General features: G+C 47.8%; 1 protein-coding gene across 4 annotated transcripts; it reads left to right on the top strand.

The window, feature by feature from the left end:
- Positions 1-221: 221 nt before the first annotated feature.
- On the top strand, positions 222-23,185 carry STMN4 (stathmin 4). 4 transcript variants are annotated; one of them, XM_078445562.2, is made up of 8 exons: positions 222-503; positions 14,971-15,062; positions 16,596-16,691; positions 17,359-17,439; positions 17,853-18,061; positions 19,171-19,362; positions 20,050-20,103; positions 22,366-23,185. In XM_078445562.2, the coding sequence occupies exons 2-7, from the start codon at positions 15,050-15,052 to the stop codon at positions 20,068-20,070; spliced, it is 612 nt and encodes a 203-aa protein (XP_078301688.1). In that variant the 5' UTR covers positions 222-503; positions 14,971-15,049; the 3' UTR covers positions 20,071-20,103; positions 22,366-23,185. The 4 variants fall into 4 exon arrangements, with proteins under 4 accessions (XP_078301688.1, XP_078301690.1, XP_078301687.1 ...); XM_078445564.2 differs by lacking the exon at positions 17,359-17,439 and having other exon boundaries at positions 372-503; positions 22,366-23,180; XM_078445561.2 differs by lacking the exon at positions 20,050-20,103 and having other exon boundaries at positions 372-503; positions 22,366-23,152.
- The last annotated feature ends 1,084 nt before the right edge of the window (positions 23,186-24,269 follow it).

Consider the following 24,269-nt stretch of genomic DNA (forward strand, 5'->3'; position numbering starts at 1 on the left):
CCTCCGGAAGCTATTTTTAGGGTTCATCTGTTCTTTTTGATTTCTCCTCTAGATGCCATATTTTCCCACCCCCAGATCTGAAAGAGCTAAAGATTCTGGAAATCATTCATCGCTCCCCCTCTCCAGGTGCTCTCTCTCTGGCCGGACAGCTGAACTTGCAGGCGGTGCCTTCGCCCCCACCTTCTCGTACCGTTCCCTCCCTCCTTCTTTCGGCATCCCTACCCTTACCCTCTGGCCCCCAGCGCCACAGGCAGCATGGAAAGCAGGTTGTTTGTCTGACATCATCTTCCACTCCCTGGCCTGCTAAGAGTTACTCACTCAGGCAATCCCTGCTCCACCAGCGGAGACTGTCCAATTGCCAAGCAACCCCCTGTCAGCCAATCACAGAGCTCAGAGGTGATGTCATGGCGAGAGCGAGCAGTGGTGCTGATGTGGAGAGAAGCCCAGGGTACCACTAATTGAGGGAGTGAGGAAGGAAGCACCTCGCCTGAACAGGACCGCAGGTAAGTGGGAATGGAATGCAAATTCTTTGAGGCTTTTCAGACAAAAGAAAAAATTATTAGCAGCCGCAGGGAGGAGGAGCGAGGGGCCTGGCGCCCTTTGTGTTGCCTTTTGGTTTCATTCAATCAATGAAACTTTGTGAAATCCTGGCAGAAATGGGGTGAGGTAAAAAGAATGGGGCTACCCCGAGGGGCAAGGGTGGGCTACAGGCAGTCCTTCTGTTCCAGAGCTCGGAGGACAGGTGCGAATTGCCAGGGTTTCTTTTGGGTCAGATGTCCATGGTGAGTTCTTTCTGCATAAAAATGTTTTGTTGCTTTGGGAGAAAGGTTTTGTTCAGAGCCCGGCTTCCCTTGGAGCTGGCTCTGACCCGTGATTTGTTTCAGGCTAGAAGCTGCTTTGTGTTTTACATTTCCTTTCTCAGCCACCGTTTTTCTTGGCTCCTTTTCCCCTGTGTATCATCCTTTTCTTTCTCCTCTGTCTGTACTGGGTTACTTTTTGCTCTTGGTTCTAAGGATGCAATGAGATCACCATCTCTTCCTGGCTCCGCCTCGCCCTGAGGTCAACCCATCCTACCTGGGCAGGGCCGGCTGGCTGTCGGGCTGCAAACTGCGGGAACCCACAAGTGCCACGCCCTGGTCCCCGCTGGTGGCCGAGCCAGGCCACTCCTCACTCAGCCCACCGCCCTCGCCTGGAGTTTAGGCATTGCCCTCTTCTCATCCAGGGGACCAGGACCTGGATCCGCTGTCCAGTGGCCAGCCTTGTCCCCACGTGGCGGTGCTTTGTTTCATTCCTCCCAGGAAGACACAGTCAGGTGTGGAGGGGTCCCATTGTCCTGAAAAAAGGCAGGTGCCCGGAATCCCTTGGGGGGCTCAGAATATTGAGGTAGCTTGAGTCCAAACACCCTGGGCAGGAATACCCTCGTGTCTCAAGACCAAGAGAACAGTGGGCGGGGATGGCCAGCGGTGGCCCGCTGGAGTCCTGCGGGGTGGGTGGCAGACTGAGAGAGAATGTGGGAGAATCTGTCTCTCCTGACGCTGAGCCCCTCTCTAGGGGGAGGAAATCTCTCCCACAGGCAGGGAGTCAGGGTGCTAGGGGGAATGAGATCATCCTTCTGTTGAGGAGATAATCATAGTGCTGGAGAGAGTGGTGAGGAAGCAGAGGGCCAAGGTCTGATTAGCAGCTCCACTGAGCAAAGCTAGAGTCTCCAGAGACTCTGCCCTGTCCTCTAGGGCCAGCCAGCCCCCTCCTCTCAAGCATGCCCCAAGCCCCCACCTTGCTGCTAGGAACTCCTTGAAACCCACTTGTCACCAGCACCAGAACACCTGTCAGCAGGTCCCAGACCTTCTGCGATCCCCAGCTCCACCTGGCCCACTCCTGGAACAAGTTTGGAGTGGACGGGGATCTTTAACTGCTAGATGGATCCACCACAGAGCATTGTAGGGAGTGAGCTCCCGATCACTGAGGGCATTCAAACAGAAGTTGGATGATCACCCAGGAGATCGGTTATAGAGATTTCTGCATTGTGTTGGAGACTGGGCTAGATTAGTGTTTTTCAAACTGCCGACTGGGATCCATTAGTGGACTGTGAAATCAAATTTGGGGGTTGTAACTGATATATATATTTTTCAAATAAAATGGAGTTAGAGTAGAAAAAAAGTTAAGGGGCGCCTGGGTGGCGCAGTCGGTTAAGCGTCCGACTTCAGCCAGGTCACGATCTCGCGGTCCGTGAGTTCGAGCCCCGCGTCAGGCTCTGGGCTGATGGCTCGGAGCCTGGAGCCTGTTTCCGATTCTGTGTCTCCCTCTCTCTCTGCCCCTCCCCCGTTCATGCTCTGTCTCTCTCTGTCCCAAAAATAAATAAAAAACGTTGAAAAAAAAAAAAAAAAAAAAAAAAAAAAGAAAAAAGTTAAAACACGTTCCATATAGTAGAGTAAATATTTCCTATGCCATTTTTTAATTATGTATTTTTAATTATATAAATATTTGTAAATAAATTATGTTTATGTTTATAAACATATTTAATAAATGTCATATTTATAAATAAATACACCCATATTTATGCCTATATTTTAGTTATGTGTATATTTATGTGTATCCACGTAGATGTATCAATGACTATATATGTGTGTGTGTGTCAGTATTAGGACATATACATGCTGGCTCATGATATAAAATGAAGTTCTTTATTGTCAGTCCCAGTAAGAAAAAAAACATTGGCTAAGGGACCCTTATGACCTTTTCTAAGACTATAAGCCTATGGATAATTCTTACTAGACTATGAACTTCTTTTGAACATTTTTTTTTTAATTTGGTAAAATACACATAACATGAAATTTACCACTTTAGCCATTTTTACGTGTACAGTTAAGTCGTGTTGACTATATTCCCATTGTCATGCTGCCATCACCACCATCCATCCCTAAAACTGTTTTTATCTGTCCAAATTGAAACTCTGTCCCCGTTGAACACTAACTCTTCATTCTCCCCTCCCCCCCAGCCCCTGGCAACCCCCATTCTACTTCCTGTCTCTGTGAAGTTGACCATTCTAGGTACTTTATATAAGTGGAATCACACAGCATTTGTCTTTTTATGACTGGCTTCTTTCACTTAGCATAATGTCCTCAAGATTCACCCATATTATAGACTGTGAACTTCTTGATTTAAAAAAAAATTTTTTTTTAACATTTATTTATTTTTGAGAGAGAGAAAGAGAGAGCGATAGAGTGTGAACAGGGCAGAGGCAGAGAGAGAGAGGGAGACACAGAATCCAAAGGAGGCTCCAGGCTCTGAGCTGTCAGCACAGAGCCCGACGGGAGGCTTGAACCCACGAACTGTGAGATCACGATCTGAGCCGAAGAACTGTGACCTTCTTGAAAGGAGAACTATCTTGTTCAAACATGTCCCTATGACAAGTGTCCAAAATCCAAGTACTGTGTTTAAGTGGAAAAACTATCTCTTTAGGGAGATCCTGTGTTCTAAAGGACCCATCAAAAATGGAAAAATCTGTCCTTCCTGAGCAGAGTGTTGAACAGACATACTATTGGCTGGTGGGGTGGTGGGAGTGTCTTGCATTTTTTGGCTTAATATCTAGATTTCCTTTTGGCTCAGTAAAAGAAATCCAAGGGCCAAGCACAGTTGCTGCTTCTCTCATCTGACTAGGACATTTAAACCACATTTGCCCTGTGGGACATGAGTGGGCTGACTGATGAGGTTTAAAGTAGGACAATAAAGATTGATGAACTGAGATCCAGAGTAAAGTGTGACAGAAAGGGAGGCAGAAAAGGAAGGGAAGAGAGAGGAGAAGAGAGAAGGACCTAGTGTTTATATTAAACCAATCACATAGAAAGAACAGGAAAATTCAGATCTTCTGTGCTGTTGATTTTATTTTCTTTTATTTTTTAAAGTTTATATATTTATTTTGAGAGAGAGAGAGAGAGAGTGAGTGAGAGTGGGGAAGGGGCACAGAGAGAGGGAGACAGAGAGAATCCCAAGCAGGCTCTAACATGAGGCTCGATCCCACGAACCGTGAGATTATGATCTGAGCTGAAACCAAGCATCGGATGCTCAACCAACTGAGCCACCCAGGCGTCCCTGTGCTGTTGATTTTAAATGATTGGATATTTTCAAAATCAAAATCCTAATCCAAGAAAAGCTTAATTTTTCCTGAACCCTTAAGATCCTTTCTCCATACCCCTTGATATCTTTGTTTTATTTCCCACTTACCTGGAGACTATCATCTGCAGACACAGAATTCCCAGAGATTTTGAAATGACAGGTAGGTAGAGCTGAGACCTTTATTTGGGGAGAGGGATGGGAATTTGGGGAAAAATGATAAAACATGCAAAATGTAATTTTTATAATGCTCTGTAGAGAAACAAACTCTACCCCGCTTTTTTTTTTTTTTTTTTTTTTTTTGGCTTGGCTAATAAACATTCATCATGTATGACTGAATTTGCTTATTAAGTTAGAATTTGCTATATTTAGAGATGTGATAGACTGGAAAAATGTTACTTTGTGTGTTTTTCTTTGAGGAAGAGTAAGGACAAAGAAAATCTCTTCTGATATTTTAAAAAACATTTTCTAGGTTTTTACATTTTAGTTCCACTAGGAAGACAGGAAAATACACAGATAATGGGTACATTACCCCTGCCTCCCCATACACATCTATCCTTTCCCCCTTCCTTCTCTCATGCTCACTGGTCTTTTCTATCCATTAAAACTGATCGCCGCTGTGCGTCCATTCCCTTAGGGTCCTCTGTCAGAGGTAGGTGGTAGGAAGCAAGAGGACAGAACAGATTGAAAGGAACAGGGGTCTGGGGTGGTTGACCTAATTTATGGCAAGGCACAGGCAACTGGGAGTTCAGAGAACAAACCGGAGACTGTGAATCCAGAGAAAGGAGCTGAGTGCAGGCGACAGGGTGAAAGACCCAGCGGGCAAGGGGGTGGGACAGATGCAGAGTTCCAGTGGATCATTTGGGTGTCAGTGCCCTGAAATGCGAACCAGGTAGAAAGCAAGGTTGAAACACAGAATGTGGAAACACTAACACAACTTGACTATTGATCCCGGGATAGGTTTGTCTTCTGCATCTGCCATCAAACAGATATGCAAGGACTCAGTAGGTATTCCACAAACCCTTCTTGAAAAATATATTACCCCGGAAGTAGTCTAGGTAGCCAAATTTTTTTTTTATCAAATTAAAGAATTCAAATACAAAAATGATATGACATTGCTAATGGTTACCAAGAAAGAAAGCACTAGAATTTAGAGTCTTTGTCTAAATATAATCAACGCATTTACAAAGCTGAATGCAAATGTCGAATATCTTAAGGCCAAGGAATGTGTCTATTAAATTTATCTTTATATATACATGTATATTGTCTTAGCATCTCCCATAGTGCATATAGTAGGTTCTCAATGAATGTTTGTTAAATGAATAATTTAAGAAGGAAATCATTAATAATAATCCAGAACTGAAAACACAGTCACTGTAACAAAATCAGAAATTTCGTAGGGAAGGAAATTAAAGTATGCAAAACTCTCATCTCTCACGAAGAAAAACATTAGATACTGTTTTCTCCTTAAAGTAATAAAATATAGATAGAAATGATTTTAACTTAAAGATCAAACACAAGATGTGAAACATACAAAGCATTGGGGAAGAATGAAAGAATAATGAAAACAAGAATAATATTGCCAAAGGTGAGACTGTCCCTTGATTATAGGTTAAATGTAGGTTGGGAACCTGACTCTGTTCCTCCTACTTAATCTTGGGAAAGGCACCGAACCTCTTGGGGCTTCTGTCTCTTCATCTGAAAAGGGTGGGCAATGCTAGAGATCTCCAGGGCTCCTCCCATCTAAGGGCAGAGAGCTTGCCCCCTGGGAATGTCTACAAATCCATTGCTTGTTCTCTGCTGATGTGAAAATGATTTAATTTATTACACTTGGTAGGTCATGTGTATGCATTTTAACAGGACTTTTTTTTTTTCTCATAAAAGGCTTTTTATTCCTTCATTTTCTAGCTTGAACATTTCTTAAAAGTTTTATTTATTTATTTATTTATTTCCAAGTTAGTTAGCATATAATGTAATAATGATTTCAGGGGTAGATTCCAGTTGATTCATCCCCTATTTAACAGGATTTTCGAAGCCATTGCCTGATGCAAGAGAGAACTTAGTAGTGAGAATTTTAAGCCCTGGGGCTGCCCATGGTGGGAAGGCAGATGTGGGGCCCAGGAGCCTTTGTGTGCCCTTCATCCACATGCCCTAGGCAATCATCTGTCTTACATTTTCTCTTGGCCTTGGATATGAGGAAGTACCATGGAGCTTTGATGTAAGAAGACACTAGTTCAAATCCCGTCTTTATCATTTTCTGCTTGTATGACTTTAGGCAAATCAAGTAATTCACCTGAATTGATCATCAGTGAAATGGGTATAATAGTACCTATTTTATAGGATTTGGAGAGAATGCAATGATAAAATATATATGTCCAGATTGCAACCATGTAAAAATAATGGACATTAGGAAAAAAGAAAAAAACTAGAAGGAAGTGCCAACAGGAAAAAGTAGCAACCTGGCAGGGATTTCTTTTCGTTTCTCTGTCACACAGATGTTTCAAACTAGGATATTAATATGCTTATAATTAAAACATTACATATAAAATGTACATATACACATATACGCAATTGAAAATGTCTGATAAACTGTAAAGTACTCCAAAATATTGCTATTGGTGTCACTAGGACTCAAATTACAAGAGTTTCTTCCATATGCTGATGCTTCCAAGTAATCTGAGTCCAGGGTCTCTCATTGTACCTGGGTCGCAATGCTCTGCACTCCACCCAGAGACCCTGAATGGAAGTCCATGCCCTGGAACTTTGCTTCTGTTTTTTGTCTTTCCTTTTTTTTCTTTTTAATATAATTTATTGTCAAGTTGGCTAACATACAGTGTATACAGTGTGCTCTTCATTTTGGGGGTAGTTTCCCTTGATTCATCGCCAACATACAACATCCCAACAAGTGCCCTCCTCAATGCCCATCACCCATTTTCCCCTCTCCCCTGCCATCAACCCTCAGTTTGTTCTCTGTATTTAAGAGTGTATTATGGTTTGCCTCCCTCCCTCTCTGTTTGAAACTATTTTTTCCCCTTCCCTTCCTCCATGGTCTTTTGTTAAGTTTCTCAGGTTCTACATATGAGTGAAAACATGGTATCTGTCTTTCTCTGACTGACTTATCTCAGCACAAGTGAATTCCATCTAGTTCCTCTAGTTCCACGTTGCTGCAAATGGCAGGATTTTATTCTTTCTCCTTGCCAAGTAGTATTCCATTGTACATAGAAACCACATCTTCTTTATCCATTTATCAGTTGATGGACATTGAGACTCTTTCCATTGGAACTTTGCTTCTAGTATGTTGATTCTTCTGTAGATGTTGAATGGAAAATAAAAGCAGCCCAGAAAGTGCTATCGCTGTAGATTATTTGGGACTCATTTCCCCAGACTTAATTTTCCTTCTCTGGCTTGCCTCCCAATGTAGCTATTACAACTAGGAGGGGTTCCTCCGACTTAGGCCTCCAGAGGTGTGCACTTGTCAACAGGTGACTCCTCCTTATTTCCTAGAAGTGCAACCGAAGCTACATTTCTGAGTCCGTTAGGTACTGTCTGGAAGTTGCTCCTGAGCATGGTTCCCACCTCTCCTATTCTTGAACCCCTTAGAAGCAACCCGAGTGAAGGTGGTGTTCAGGTAAGCGCCAGCTCCCCAACGCCAGCTAATCACACACTGTTGTGCCTGTCCAGTGTCCTGTGGATCTCACTTGCCCAGTCTTGACCTGTGCTCTAATATCCGTTCCTTCTGCCTTTATAACTGCTGGAGAATTGCTGAAGACCCGCGGAGCATCTGCAGAACTTCCAGAGGCCCCGAATTCTCAACCCAGGGGACCTGTTTCACATTTTCATCACCAAAAACCCCCGTGGTTACTTTAGGACCCGGCTGAGTGTTTGGCACAGAATTAAATAGTCAATAAATAATGTGGAAAGAATGAACCACATTCATGAAAAAAATAATTTCTCTCTCTCTCTCTTTGTTAACCTAGATATGGCTTTCCATCAGAGTCTTCTGATCAGCACAAAATAACCAGGGGCACTGTGCAGAGATGATATGATTTTGTGACATTGAGGTAGTTTGTGCAGCTTATTTCCAGCACACGCATAACTTCGGTAGGACTAGTGATTGGCACAGATCTAAAGAGCCACCTCCCTGTCCTGCCTGTGTTAGAAGACCTGGATCAGAGCTCACTGCATCCACTCCACAGTCCCTCTATTGTCTCTGAACACCCCTGACCCGGACCACTCTATTCAAACCACTTGGATGTGTTAGCTTCCTATGCTTCAAAAATAGTCCTCATAAGATTTGACACATCCTGAAGGCCTTATCTGGGCATTCCTTGCAGTGACAAACAAAATGCTGGCTCACTTGGGCAGTGGACAGTCAGAGTTGCCTTGGGAGTTCTGGCATGTGCCCAATAAATAGCCATGTGGCATTAGAGACTTTGGTGTTCTTGTCTATCAGCTCCTGGTCACCAACTGCATTATAGAAACCCTGGGAGCAGGGGTCACCATTTTTGGTCATGTAGGAAAGTTCTTCTGCATCCCTTTCTCTTCCCTATCCCTGCTGTTCTGGTGGCCCCCAAGTGAGCTTTTCCCTCACATCCTCGTGGTTGGGAGGAGGGAAAGGATCAGTATGAATGGTGAGGGCAAACACTTGGACCCTGGTCCCATCTTGGCCATCAACTCAGTGTGACCTCAGAATCTCTGATCTCTGGGAGGAGCATCTGGGCACTTTGGAAGGGACAGTTGTTGGTTGTGTGGGAATCTTATGTGCAGTTCAGGGTGTTGGTTTACGTGGCCTCTGCCCACTAACAGCCAAGAACACCTCTAGTCTAGTGACCACCAAAAAGTCCCACATATATTCCTGGGAGTGGGCTGCCCTCATTGAGACCCTCTGGCTAGTGATCACCAGTTCAGTCCCCTCCATCACTGACATTCTGATATTCTAGGAAAAAACTGGGGGTTCTGATCTCTTCACTTTGGACACCTTGCCCCCCACTGTGCCACATGAGTTCCCCTTCAGTCAACAGCCTTAATTTCTAGACCTTCTCTCTCAGCCACCCTCACTGCCAGTCAAAATGTACTCATTCTGCGTCTTACCTCTTCATGGCCTGGGTCTCTGCTCCATGGGGTTACCGCTGACTAATTATCTACCAGTTACGTTAATGGTTCAGTCCATCAACAAAAATGTGTGATCACTTCTTCATACATAGACGCTTAGATGCTGGCACTGGAGTAAATGTACAGGTCAGTTTGCAAATGAGAAAACAGTGCTGGGTGGAATGCAAACAGTCCAAGGTGTTACTGGTTCTAGGCAGTTCCTCACCATTTTGTGCCTAGTCCTGGCTTCCAAACTTCTTCTCCTAATCTTTCCCTCAAGCTGATGTTGCCAGAAGAATCTATTTTTGCATGAGTAGCAGCTAATGGCAGAGATGGGCTTTAGGATGACAATCCCAGCTCTGCCCTTAACTACCTGTAGGACTTGGTGTCATTAACCTGACTCTGCCGAGCTTCAAGTGCCTCCTTACAAATAACCTCAGGGAATAACTTGAGATAACGCTTGTGAATTTTCTGGTACAAGCAGGTGTTCAAGATGGGGTAGCTATTATTATTGTTATTATCATCAGCATTACCATTTCCTCTCTCTCTTCTTATCCAAACGATGAGGGCAGTGCCTTCCTACTGAATAGAATATAAAGTACAAATGCTTCGTCTAGCCTGGAGGTCGCTGATCTTCCCACTGCTATTCCTGGTCCCAATGAGTCTTGCATGCAGCCCAGCAGGTCCTCTGTGTTCCCCCCAAAATCCAGTCTGCACGCCCACACACTGTCAAGTTCTGAAGCCATGGCAGCGAGAGAAGCACCTGCAGAATCTGAATTGCAGCATAACCCAGCACACTCTCACTTTTGCCATTGGAAGCTTGAGTCCCCTCACTACGGGCTTTGCTGGATCAATAACTGACAGCCCCAGGGTGGAGCTGCCCAGGGAGACCCTGCCTCTTGACCAGCAGTCTGCACCCATCAAGAATGCTTGGGAGTGAGCGCGGGGCAAGAGTCAGAAGGCCACTGTCGTGGGTTCTGGTTCTGTGCTATTGGCTGAGTGAGTGTGAGTCATCTACCTTCGGTTGGGGACCACTTTGATCTTTGCTATGGCTGGATACAGTCATTGTCCTGGTCTTTCCTAGGACTGGGGAGGCCTGGGACTGGCCTCCGCCATAACAGAAAACACACAAAGAGCCTCTGGGAGGGCTAGAGGTTTGCCTCAGTGCAGAGATTTTTTTTTGCCTTACGATGCTCTGATGTGTGATGTTTCAGATAGGATTTCCCCCCATGGGACTGACTCATGTCTACTCTGGCCTCTGTTGTCTCTCTTTTAAATGTTATTTATTTTTGAGAGACAGAGAGGGAGTTGGGGAGGTGCAGAGAGAGAGGGAGACAGAGGATCTAAAGCGGGCTCTGTGCTGACAGCAGAGAGCCTAATGTGGGGCTAGAACTCATATACTTTGAGATCATGACCTGAGCCGAAGTCGGACCCTCAACTGACTGAGCCACCCAGGTGCCCCTGGCCCCTATTGTCTTTTAGTCATCATATTGCCTCCCTGAATTCCTGGCATTTTGTCCTCTGTAAACTTGAGCAATAACATCGCTTAACGCCCTTCTCTGGCAGTTCTAGGACAGGCCTGGTGGCCCCATTGCAGTGCAGGTGTTTTGCTGTGGCCTGACAACATAACCCAAGCCACCATGCCGTTTAACAGATTCCCAGCATTGTGAGAAGCTTGTAGGGACCAGGCCAAGGCTGGTTTGTGGGCCCTCAGGTTGATTGGATGTATCCAGGAGAATGGCCTGAGATGTTGGTGTCTAAGATGGGAGAACAGAGGCCAAAGGGCCATTCTGAAGGGCCTCCAGGCTACAGGTTAGCATAACCAGATCTTCCAAGTGGTGTGCATCCAATCTGGGTCTAACCCACCAGCCAACTTGGAGACCTCATGTAGCCGGGCTAAGTGCTGGGGAGGCAGGTAAGACCCACCCCATTCGACTCTGATGCTCCCTGTTAATTAGGGGCAAAGTCGGGCTCCCTCCTGTGGCTGCCACCACCCAATGGCTTGGGACCTCTTTGCGCCGCTGGCTTCTCTAGAAGAGTCTAGACCCTCCCCTCTGCCCCCTTCTATCCTTTCTCAGAATGTCCCATGGGGAGCAACATCTTTTGGGTCTTGAAGGCAATAGAAATGTCACGACTATGGCATGAGGATTTCTAAGGGCCCCGTGTACCTGTAGGTGCAAATATACAAATTATCTTAAGGAACAAATTGTGTATAAACACTGGTAGTTGAGATAAGGTAGAAGAATGGGTTTGAGCCCTGGTTCTGCCACTTACTGCATGTATTAGTTTCCTGCAGTTGCCGTAACAAATTGCCACAAACTTATGACTTGAAACAACACAAATTAATTCTTTCACCGTTCTGGTGTGCAGAAGTCCAAGATCAAGGTGTCATTCTCCCATAAGACCTTAGGGGAGGGAACTTTTGTGTCTCTTCCAGCTTCTGGTGGCTTGTGTATGCATCAATCCAATCTCTGCCTCCCTCTTCGAATGGCTTCTCCCCTCTGTGTGTCCCTTATAAGGACTCTTGTTATTACATTTGACGCCACCTGGATAATACAGGATGATCTGACCTCGAAGTCCTTCACTTAATTAAATCCGCAGAGACCCTTTCCAAATAAATCCACGTTCCCGAGTTGCAGGGGTTAGGACGAGGACGTATCTTATCGGGAGACACCATTCAACCCACCCCACTGAGTAGCCTTGGAAATGTCACTTACCCTTTCTGAGCCTCAATTTCCACACCTATAAAACAGGGATGATAATCTTTACATCATAAGGCTCTTATGAAAATTAAAATGAAAGCATTTGCCACATGGTAGATGCTCTATAAATACACATTTTTGATTATGTGGGCCCCAGTCCTGTGAAACAGTTTTCAGTTACAGCTCCCTTGGCTATGCATGCCTCTGCCCATCTTTGGAGTGTCTCCTGTTCCCTGCCCTGGTCTTCCTTCTTGGCCTCTCTGACCTTTGTTCTCTACCTGGTTCTTCATGCTTCTATAACTCCCAGCACAATATCTTCCCAAGAAGTGTGGAAAGCACTCACTCATATTTGTAATTAAACCGTACCTTCAGGCCAGATCGGCTTTCCCTGAGTCTCCAGGACCATGGAGGACCTGGCTGCTAGCATCCTTTTGGCCTCCTCTGGCCAAAAGGGAAGAGCTTACAAGTCAGAAGAGCTGGATCCCAGAGCCAATTCTACCACCAAGTAGCTGTGTGACCTTAGCCAAGAGTCTCAGTTTCTCTAAGCCTCAGGTTCTTCATCTGAAAGTGAAGCTGATGATTCCTGTCTTGTTAACTCAGCCTCAAGTGAACATTAATTGGGATAACGTGGGTGACGGCAGTTGTCATCTGTGCTCCAAGAGTGGAGGGCCTTGATCATCATTCCCAGCTTAGGCTGAGGGGCACAGTCCCTGGTTCCAGGTACCCACCTCTAGAGAAAAAGCCCAGTTCAGTCCCCCTTCTTTCTCAGAGTCCCTTCTCTGCCTTACTTCACTTATTTGGACCCCTATGTCAGATCCATTACCTAGGTTAAAATCTGATGAGGCTCCCTCTCCTGGCAAGGACCCTCTCACCCTCCCAGTCACCTCATCAATCAGCCCAGTCGTGGGCTGAGATTGTGTGGAATGGAGCCTCATGACCAGGGATGTCCCCTCCAGGCCCTGTTCAGGGACCCACTGGTACTGTCAGGATCAGCTTGACTCTGAGTAAAGAGGCCTATTGTGCTGCACAGCGAAGGGGGGGGTGCATGGCAGGGCCCCTGGCTCCAAAGAACATGAAGTTGCTGGAGGGAACTTAGTGCTTTTGACCTCGTTTCAGAGCTTTGACCAGAGCCGGTTGACCTGGCTTCCAGTTGCTGTGTTTTTAACTCTCTAACCGCATGACCCCGAGCAATCCACATAAACCCTCTGAACCTCTGTTTCCTCATCTTCAAATGGCAATGACAGTCCTTAACTGCAGGGATGGTGAGGACCAGAGAGGTAGTGACTCCGAAGCAGGTGTGTGGGGGCTGGTGGCCACCCTGATGGAAAAGGCGGACGAGAGGAAACACGTTTATTAAGTACCTCCTTTTTGCTGGATGCTGGATATATGCATTTCTCATTTAACGTGTGCAATTTGAGGTCAAGTCTGTGTTGGAGTCCACATGGGTCTGGCCTAAAGCTGAGCCCGCTGCTCCTGTTGGCACTCCTGCCCACCCCCAGCCAGTACAGACCCCGGTCCCCATTGGGAATATGCCTCATTAAGGAAGGAAAGTGACTCTGAGTCAATCTCAGAGTCCTTTGCCTTGTGAGGATGCAGGCAGGGAAGGTGTTGGCTCATGCCACCCTGGCACAGTGCCCACTGAGGGTGGCTGTGTTAGTCGGCATTCTCCAGAGAAACAGAACCAATAGGATGCATACAGAAAGAGATTTATTGTGACGGATTGCTCACGCGGTTATGGAGGCTGAGAAACCCCACGATCAGCTGCCGACAAGCTGGGGACCCAGGAAAGCTGGGGGCAGAACTCCAGCCCAAGTCTGAAGGTCAGGGAACCGGAGCTCTCGCGTCTGAGGGCAGGAGAAGACGGATGTCCAGCTTAAGCAGAGAGAGCGAATTCACTCTTTCTCCGCCTTCTGTTCCGTTCAGGCCCTCAACAGATTGAGTAAGGCCCACCCACACTGGGGAGGGTCATCTTTACTCGGCCTATCCACTCAAATACTAACCTGTCCCTGAGAGGGGGTGTCCCTGAGACATCCAGAAATAATGCTCACCAGCTATCTGGGCATCCCTTAGTCCAGTCACGTGGACACAAAAATTAACCACCACAGCGGCCAAGGATCAAGTGTTCCCCATGATGGCTACTTACTGCTGGCTACGCCTCATTCCCTTGCATAGCAGCCTTCAGTAGACGTCTGTCCCCTACTGTCCCTGACCTTCTCCCTCCCTGCTTCTCTTGTTTCACCTCCCCCTCCTCTTTTGCACTCTCTGGTCAACCATAGACGTAGAGATTTCTCACCACACTCCCCCACCTCCAGCTTATGGCTCCCTTAGCACAGTGCCCTCCAGGCTTAATTCCGACTCATCAGTTAAGACTCAATGCAGGTGCTGCTAACACCCGGGGTCCCTTGCTGGCTCCCCAGGCCTCGTGCTGAGCATGAAGCCCCATCTCTGTGCTGCCACAATAATCCTGCGTGCAGATTTCCATCTCTGTACCAACCGCATTGTGATGACATTATTCCTTAATAATATTTGTCTCTTCTCATAGTTGGTCTTAAACGGGGTCAGGGAGTGTTTGGTGGGTAGTGAGTGAGAGGCCATGTGAACTAGGATTTTGACAGCCTCTGTGCAATGCCCTCTCACCCCCTATCAGAATGGGCTGGGAGGGGGAATAGGGAGAAATTCAGGACACAGAGTTATTTTGTGAAAACCTCCCAAGCCATTCTGACTTAAGATTTGTCTCTCACCTTAGCCTTTGCTTTGGCCCAGCCACTGAGCCGCACAGAGACAAATGAACAGCTCTTGACATGTACAGTTTTGGGAAATCCATGTCTGATGCTCAGGGGGGCTTGAGACTAGAAAGCCAATTATGAAGCTATCCTTAGTGCCCGGAAACTAAACTTGCTTGCGGTAATATGGAAGAGGGGGGTCTGTGTTTGGGAAAGGGAGAGTGGGTGTGTAGAGGTCCTGGAGGTGGGGGCAGACCAGGTGCGTCCTGGGAATCCCTCCCCAGTTGTGCAAAGACCTTTCTTATGCGAATAACCTGTCACTGGTAACATGCTCTCTTTCTCAGATTTGTGACAGCGTCCTGAGCTGGTGACAGACCTACTCTGTGACTTTCAGCCAGATTGAGCCCTCACATTCCTGAAAACATGACTCTCGCTGGTAGGTACAAAAACTGTCTATGCAGCGGGGCACCGTAGGGCAGGGTGTTTCTGTACACACATATATGTGCTTATATAGACACAGAGAAGGGTAAAAGATTGACAGAAAGTATACCCCAGGATTAAAAGGCGTTATCTCTAGATGGTGGGTGGGATCACAGCTGAGCTTTTCTTTCTTTCTTTTTTTTAAATTTTTTTTTTATTTTAATTTTTTTTAACGTTTTTAAATTTATTTTTGAGACAGAGAGAGACAGAGCATGAACAGGGGAGGGTCAGCGAGAGGGAGACACAGAATCTGAAACAGGCTCCAGGCTCTGAGCTGTCAGCACAGAGCCCGATGCGGGGCTCGAACTCATGGACCGCGAGATCATGACCTGAGCCGAAGTCGGCCGCTCAACCGACTGAGCCACCCAGGCGCCCCTTAAATTTTTTTTTTTAACGTTTAGTTATTTTTGAGACAGAGAGAGACAGAGCATGAACGGGGGAGGGGCGGAGAGAGAGGGAGACACAGAATCTGAAACGGGCTCCAGGCTCTGAGCGGTCAGCACAGAGCCCGACATGAGGCTCGAACTCACAGACCGAGAGATCATGACCTGAGCTGAAGTCGGACACTTAACCGACTGAGCCATCCAGGCGCCCCAGAGCTTTTCTTTTACTCATCTGTGTGTGTTTTAAAAACTTTTTACAATGCACACGTATTATTTTCACACTGGATTATGTTTTCAACAAGTAAAAGGAAAGAAGAAGGAGAGTGCCTGGGCACCACACTGGGTTTAGCTGAGAACTGAGAGGGCCTGAGGATGTGGAGCTGAAAACAAGGTGCACTGGCCCCAGGGTGGTGGGGGGACAGGCAGGATCACAGGCCAGGGCCAGGGCAATAGTGGGCTGGACTTGACCATATCAGCTCTAACTTGTGACCTCTTGGCTTTCAAATCCTCTCCTGACACAAAGAGACTAGACGGTGGGGGTGCCTTTATGGGCACCGGCACGTGTGCTGGGAAGGTCAGAGAAGGCTCACAGCCTGACCTTGCCACCCAGGGAGAGGCAAGACCGGAGGGATGGTGGTGTGCATCTTTACCATTCAGAGAAGCACTGCTGAGTACTTGGACTAAAATGGAGCGTGGATTTCCTGCATCTCGGAGCAAAGTAAATGGAATATTCTGGGCAAGTGTGAGGAGACAGAGAACTAGGTCCAGCACGCCAGGTTGGGGTTTGTGGTCTTTACCAGAGGGCATTCTGCATTCGGTACTAAGAAGGGAAACAATGTACTCAGGAGAAGATGGGGTCATCTGGGTGCTCTGGAAGGGTCAGGTTCTAATAAGGTGGACAGAAGTGGATCTGAATCACACACAGGAATCCTAAAATGGGCCGCTCAGGGCAAAGGGGGCTGAATCCCCAGGCAAGGGGTAGATTTGGGTGGTTTAGGTGCCGCTGTGGAGCCTGGTGACCCCTGGCTGCTCAGGCACCCAGACTCACACGGAGCTGACTCTGGAGACTAGGAGGGAGTCACCACCTTCTGCCGGTGTTTCTGCAGCCTACAAAGAGAAGATGAAGGAGCTCCCACTGGTGTCCTTGTTCTGCTCCTGTTTTCTGGCCGATCCTCTGAATAAATCATCCTATAAATACGAAGGTAAGTGAGGGCCACAGTTGAGGGTGTAGCTTGTGGAGGATTCCTGGGCTCGTATCCACGAGTAGCACGCTCCTGTCCCAATTTTATGAAACTCTCCTCCCCGTGTCAAGTTTTCTTTCCCAGAGCCAGTAAAACCACTGCAGCTGATTCTGAGGGTCTAAGCATCAGGCAAAGGCTGGTGTGGGGCTGCAGCCCGGGGGACTAGGTAGCAGCTGAAGGTGAATCAGGCCCTCTGCCTCCTGATCTTATCTTTTCTTCATTCATTTAACAAACGGACGCTGTGGAAGATGCCGAGGTGAGGCAGTCAGAGATTCTGCCCTTGGGGAACACCTAGAATAGAAGATGAGTGCAAATCACTGGATTCCACAGTTGATAGGTCTCCTTAGTGAATGGTGGAGATGCTCTGACGGAGTCCAGAGCGGGGGCGAACAGGAGGACTTCCCCCTGCAGCCAGCCAAGGAGGTTGTGCAGTAGCCATGTTGCCTGGGACCTGTGACAGGGTCCCAGGACACTGGCAGGGGGCACTGAGTGGCCACATTCTGCTCAGGGAGGGGTGGGGAGCAGGTCACCTCTTAATTTCCGTGGGATTAAAAGGAAGGGACAGGTTTGTTTTGGAAACGAGAGATGGGAGTTGCTTGGGTTACCTGAGATTGTTTTTTCTGTCTAGGCTGGTGTGGGAGACAGTGTAGGAGGAAAGATCAAAGCCAGCGGAAAGACAGTGCTGACTGGAGAGAAAGAAGAGAGCAGGGTAGGAGGGAGCAGGGGAGAGGTGGCAATAGGCTGAGCCATCAGATTGGTAGCGGGACGAGGAGTGGACGGGTGGTGGGTGGTGGGCAAATGAGCCACTGGCTGCCGCTGAGGACAATTTGAGCAAGAGCTCAATGACGGTAGGAGCCTGTGGCAGAAACAAAAGTGAAAGCAGTTGCTACGGCCATTATTAGAAACCGCGATGCCTGGGACCTCTACTCTTGGAGCCTGAGCCCTTGCCATGGCTACCAGCCCCTTCAGCCCCATTCACCTTAGGTGCCTAGTTCAGGACCAACCCAGAACTGATTGCCTTGGGGACCCTAGAGCTCCCATATACGTGTGCATGTGTGCATGCTTTTGGGGCACCAATCTAGTTTACAGGGGGTGAACAGCCCCTTTTATTGCTTTCTTTAGCAGACACAGTAGACCTGAACTGGTGTGTAATTTCCGACATGGAAGTCATTGAGCTGAACAAATGTACCTCGGGCCAGTCCTTTGAAGTCATCCTGAAGCCACCTTCCTTCGATGGGGTCCCCGAGTTCAATGCCTCCCTACCCAGGCGGCGAGACCCATCACTGGAAGAGATCCAGAAGAAACTAGAAGCAGCTGAGGAGCGAAGAAAGGCAAGTGCTGTCCTTTCTTTCCTCTATCTCAGCATGAGGGGAGGGACTTAGAGAAGACAGGTGGTGGCCCTGAGCTGAGGTCAGGTCACCACCAACGTACAAATATTTCGGCAGTGCCTCCCATGGATAGGGCAGAGAATGGAACAACCATTGAGGGAAGCAAAGAAGTGAGGTAACTGGTCTCTAGGAGCTTACAGTTTGGTTAGAGGGATAAGGCACTGAATTACATATGCCCAAGAGATGGCCTTATATGCACACTGACAAGAGGAAGACATCGGCAAACACTATCGATTTAGGGAAAGGCTAAACAATTAAGGAAAAGGATCCTTAACTGGGGAAAGGGTAAGAAGGTCATGGTGTGGTATACTTTCACCCCCTTGTGTGCCTTCCATGTTTCCTATTGATTCCTCTGACCCATCTTTATGGAAGCTCTTCATCTTTTTTTTTGTAAATGTTTATTTATTATTTTTGAGAGAGAGAGAGTGCAAGCAGGGGAGGGGCGGAGAGCGAGGGGGACAGAGGATCTGAAGTGGGCTCTGTGCTGTCAGCACAGAACCTGACGTGAGGCACAAACTCACGAACTGTGAAATCGTGACCTGAGCTGAAGTCAGACACTCAACCTACTGAGCCACCCAGGTGCCCCATAAGCTTTTCATCTTTGAAGGAGAAAATAATCTTCTCCCTTGAATTCCTATAGCATTTCCTCTCTACCTCTTAGGGCATATGTCACATGCTAGTCTGGGTTAGACTTATGTATATGTCTTATCTCTAGTAGACTTTTTTCTTCCCCAAGTTGTTAGGATAGTGCTTGGCACTTGGTATATCATCATTTAATATTTGTGAAGGAAGGAGGGAGGGAAGGAAGGAGTGAAGGAAGGAGGGAGGGAGGGAAGGAAGGAGGGAAGGAAGGAAGGAAGGAAGGCAAGAGGGCAATGAGAAAAAGAACTGAGGGTATGGTGGGAGAATCCAGAGTGTCTCAGCTTCCTGCCAATGTGCCAGGCTCAGGGAGGCATCTGTTCTGGGTGCGCAAATCTTAAGTGATGGTGGTGAAAATTCACCCTGGTATGCTCGCTTTCAAGGGCCTCTCTCTCCCTTTTGTGCTTCCTTAGTACCAGGAAGCTGAGCTCCTGAAACACCTAGCAGAGAAACGAGAACACGAGCGGGAGGTGATCCAAAAAGCCATTGAGGAAAACAACAATTTCATCAAGATGGCTAAGGAAAAACTGGCCCAGAAGATGGAATCCAATAAGGAAAACCGGGAGGCCCATCTTGCCGCCATGTTGGAACGGCTGCAAGAGAAGGTAAGTGGTCTTGGAGACAGAAGAGATTCCTGGAAACTCTCTTCCTTCCATGGCAAGTATAAAGGGCCTACATATTATTTTAGGCAGCAAACAGCCTCAGGTAGGAAAGAGGTGTTTCTGTTAGGTTGGATCCTTAGAGAGTTCCAAGGAATGTTCTGGGAAGTCGTAGGCAAGAAACATGAGGCAAGCTTTGGAATTCTGTGGGGGCTATGATGCACAGCTACACAATTGAAGTTTCTCATTGTCTTAGGGAGATGAGACCTCTGATCTTCTAGAGGAACCCTGTGTGATGCAAGGGAGTAAGGACAAATAAGCAGTTGTACATTCCCGGCTTCATCCTTCAATGGACTGATTCGATTTAATGCAAGATGATGATTTGGGCTCTTGGCTCTAAGCCAAGGGCATGATAAGCTGGGTTGACCATTGAGCAGGAAACCTGATTCTCTCCAAACCTCTTGATATGGACTGAGTGAGTCACGGGTCTTTCCAATATTCTGCCTTTTGTCAATACACCAAATGGTGTCACCTACATAGGAGAAACGTGAGAGACTGGGATTGGTCCCACGTGTCAGCAGAGTAACAGCCCGTTCTGCTGAGAACATGTTGGCCTCATTTCCTGAGTCTCCAGGCTGCCCCAGTTTCTCCTGCAGCTCCTGGGAGAGCTCCAGCTCTGTGTTTTATTTCCAGGAGCCGCCTGCTGCGCGGTGACTCCCGGGACCCGATCGGTGGCCTCGTCCCATGGTGAGCAGCGTGGTCCCCACTCTTTTCCTGCCCATCCACCTAGAGTCTCAGGCCCTTGGCAACAGCTACTAGAAAGATCGGTTTCTTCACAGGGGATCTGAATGTTGCGTAGGCCCTGCCTCTGGCCAGCATGTGGCAACCCTTCCACTCTCACGCTCCACCCTCCTAGGAGAAGTAAGGCCTCCACCAAGTATCGGATGGGAGGGAAGTGATCTGGGTCTGATTTTAGGCTTCCCCAGTTACTGAGGGCTGGCTAGGAACAAACTCTTGCAGGAAAACAAAACAAAACAAAACAAAACAAAAACCTGGGATTGCGATAAAATGGGGCGTGGGCTGTCAGGCCAAACCCAAAAGAAATCATTGAAGCTAGAGCCACGATATGGTGGCTCATTTAAACGATGGCAAAAACACATTTACTTTTCATACCCCTATCCCCACAACAAATCCATGAGGTAAGCACAACAGTGTTATCCTTATTTAATTGATGGGCAAACCATGTCAGAGAAGGTCAAATAACTTGGCCAGGGTCACACAGACACTAAGCAGTGCAGCTGGGACCAGAACCCGGTTCTCTGGGTACCATAAACCTAGGGGACTCTTTCAACCCCTATTTTGGGGGGATCAGTCCACAATCATCCTGTTTTCCCTTTGGCCAGAGAGGGGACCATTGGAAGCCAAAGAAAAGGAGCCCAGAAATCTAGGGTTCTCCCCAGAGAGCTCACCTGAGTGGAGGTAGATTCTGAGGGGAAGAGATTGAGAAGGTCCCCACTCTGGTGTAATAGCTACGGAGGTGAGGTAAGACTTCAAGAAGCAAAATGTCAGAGTAAGAATCTGAGTGGGCATCACTCTTTTGGGATCATGACCCCATTCACTCTTGGTCACTGATGGAGGCAGGAGGTGGAATGAGAGATAGATGTATGACTTCTGCCCTGCCCCAAGCCAATGCTTTGTGTCAGTTTCTGTGTGGATCACTGACCATCTGCGACAGATTCACCTGGTGTTAAGTTTAAAGCTACAGATCCTTGGGCCCTACTTCAGACCTACGGACACTGGCTCTCTAGGAATGGTGCCCGAGGACCCGGCGGTGTCACAAATTCCTTAGGTCATGCTGATTATGGGGTGAGGTTTAGAACCACTGTCCTAGACACACCAGTACCCACACTTTTCCTAGGGCCACGGAAATTTCTAGGGCCTCTTCAGGGATGATTTCATAGTTTAAGATATATCCTGAACTCCTGGACCGACTTAACGGGCCTACTCCAGGCTGATTTTTGATATGTGGATATGATGATATCTGGATGATTGCCAAGGTCTGGTAGAGACAATATTTACTGAGCACCTGCCATGTACGAGGTGCTCTAGGAAGAATGGGGAAATACAAAGAAGAAAAAGGTGTGCTCCTTGCCTGCAAGAAAGATACCGTTCAATAGGGGACCCAGGCATATGTACAACGATCAGTGACAGAAGGCAGGCCACGAGGTGCCCTGGAGGTGAACACTAAAGTCACAGAATTCTAGAGGTAAAAGGAGATTTCCGTTCATGGCCCTCTCTTTAAAAACCAGGTTGCTGAGGCCTGATCGGTGACGTGATTGGTCAAGGTCACATAGCTGATGGGTCTTTGAAGTCAGATCCCATCTTTTGGCTATTATGCTGTGAGGCAAAGAGGGTTCTCATACCCCACTTGTGAGAGAGTCCACTTTCTGGAGTTGGGTGACATTTCCAAAAATTCTTCCGTCAATTCATACCTTAAGAGCCCTCATCTTTCACCAAAGGGCTTAAGAAAACAACTTGCATGGAGGGAGGGGAAGGACAGAAGTGAAGGCAGTGGTCACGTTGCAAGTGTTGGGCGGGGGGGCACTTGTCATGAGGCCTGGCCGTAATGCCACATGCTCCTCTCGCATAGTGACACTGAGCTGCTTCTCACACTGAGTCAAGCAATGCACTGAGTGCGAGCTCAGGACGGCCAGGTGAAGGAGGGAGAGGTGGGTGGGCTCTGGGGTTGCTGGGACGTGGGTTCCCCGTGGGAGGTTGGCCCCAGTCAACGAGCTCCCCGGGGCCAAACCAGTGGGCTTGCTCCACCTGCCTCCTGCCGGTCTCACCTGCCACCTTCTGCCCCTTCTCAGGACGTCTTTGCAGACTTTGCTCTTCACTTCCTGTGGCCGCAATTCTTTACTTTGTGTTCTCTTTCCCCTGGCTTCCCTTTATCCCCTTATCCCCGGGGAAGCCTGTGTGACCTGCCCTTTTCGCTCCCTTCCTTCTCAGGACAAGCACGCGGAAGAGGTGCGGAAAAACAAGGAGCTGAAGGAAGAGGCCTCCAGGTAAAGCCCAGAGGCCAAAGAAGTTTCCAGAACAGCCGGACAGCTCCAGCAGCTCCGCAGTTCCCGAGGCAGCCTTGTCCGCCGCGGGCTGCTCTCCCAGCACTGGGGTTTGGGGGGGAGGGGGGTGGCCAGGGGTGTTTCCTCTGCTTTTGGTGTTTGTACATGTAAAGAATTGACCAGTGAAGCCATCCTATTTGTTTCCGGGGAACAATGATGGGGTGGGAGAGGGGAGAGAAGGAGAGAACTTGGGAAAGAAGATGGAGAAGGACTCACGGACATTGCAACCCTGCCCACCGCAGACTCAGGTCAAGTCCTTGGCTTTTCTTCGCGGTGAATGTCCAGGCACCATGTTGAGGGAGGCTGCAAACGGGGCAGAGTCCGGGGTGGGGCAGCGGCTGCAGGCCCCTGCAGGGGAAGCCCAGGGAGAGGGTGGGGGGCCCCCGGACGTGTTGCTTCCGCCCTGCAACAGGTGGGATGAGGTCCGAGTGTGTGTGTATTAACCATCATCTTTTGATCATCATGACCAACGGAATATTTACTCCAGGTCTCCCGTTCTTTATTTCCTGAATTTGTCCTTTCAGTGACTGACAAAATATTCTTGAATTTGGTTTCCACCCATCAGGGGGCAGCTGCCTCTTTTGTTCCTGAGTTTGACCATCAGAGCATCTGAGAGGTGCTGGGGGAGGTGGGTTAAACATGCCAGACTTTGGCATAATTAAAGAGTTCGTTTTTTGCTTTTCTCCTCCCCCTCCCCTCCCCTCCTCCCTCCCTCTCCCTCCCCTCTCCCTCCCCTCCCCTCTCCTACCACCTCCTCCACTTCTTCCTCCTCTTCTTCTCCTCCTTCTCCTCCTTCTCCTCCTCCTTCTCCTTCCTCTTCTTCTCCTTCCTCTTCTTCTCCTTCCTCTCCTCCTCCTCCTCCTTCTTCTTCTTCTTCTTCTTCTTCTTCTTCTTCTTCTTCTTCCCCCTTTGTGGATTGTCCATTTTTGGATTGAATTCACTGAATTGATGAGGAAAGAAATTCCATCTTGCCTGCTATGGGTTGACATTTGAATGGTCCCTGACATCATCCTAAGAAAGAAGTTCTCCTCACTTTGGGGGTGTGGGATTCTAGGTGGTCACAAAAAGTGAGAAAGAAAATTAAATGTTAGTGGAAAGCAGAGGGATCATTTCAGAGCCAGCATTCACCTTATCCAGAACACTAAACCATGAGCAAGAAAGGGGTCTCCCTCCCCTTCTTCCCTGCAAATAAGGGCACAGCCTGCAGAGCAGGGCCCCCACCCTGTCCTGCACACTGTGTAGTTTTGTACAGCCTTGTAAATAAATCTTTTGGTATTGCCCCCGCCCCCCACCCACCAGTGGTACTGTATTTGGCTTCTCCATTTTAGGTTGGGATAGCAGGAGGGATCACTGATGATGATGAAGAGCAGGGAGAGGAGGAAGGTAATGGCAGTTAACACTTAACCAGCACTTACTAGATGCCTGGCAATTTTCTGGAGACCTATATCTATATTTACCTATATCTGTATCTATCTATACCTACGTTATCCTATTTTGCAGACAAGGAAACTGAGGTACAGAAAGGTTAAGTAACCTGCCCAAGCCACACAGGTAATAAGTGGGGGAACTGAATTCTGGCCATTTGCTCCCAGAGTATAAGTTCTCAGCCACTGTACTGTGCTGTTTCTCAACACTTCCAAACTCACATGTGAGTTCTAGAATAGGGTTTCTCAAAGTCGGGTTGTGTCTTATTGGATTGTGAAATCAACTTAGTGGGTGCCACCCAACCTTAATTTTTTTTAATGGAATAGACTAGGAAACAAAGCATCAAAGTGATCACAGGAAACAATG

This window comes from Panthera onca, chromosome B1 (genome assembly GCF_046562875.1).
Source record: "Panthera onca isolate mPanOnc1 chromosome B1, mPanOnc1 haplotype 2, whole genome shotgun sequence".
NCBI lineage: Eukaryota > Metazoa > Chordata > Mammalia > Carnivora > Felidae > Panthera > Panthera onca.

What these genes read in the sequence shown, in the direction of transcription:
- STMN4 (XM_078445561.2), top strand. An exon ending in ATCATCCTATAAATACGAAG is followed by an intron (nt 16,692 to 17,358) that starts GTAAGTGAGGGC and finishes TTTTCTGTCTAG; the next exon opens with GCTGGTGTGGGAGACAGTGT. An exon ending in GAGAGAAAGAAGAGAGCAGG is followed by an intron (nt 17,440 to 17,852) that starts GTAGGAGGGAGC and finishes TGCTTTCTTTAG; the next exon opens with CAGACACAGTAGACCTGAAC.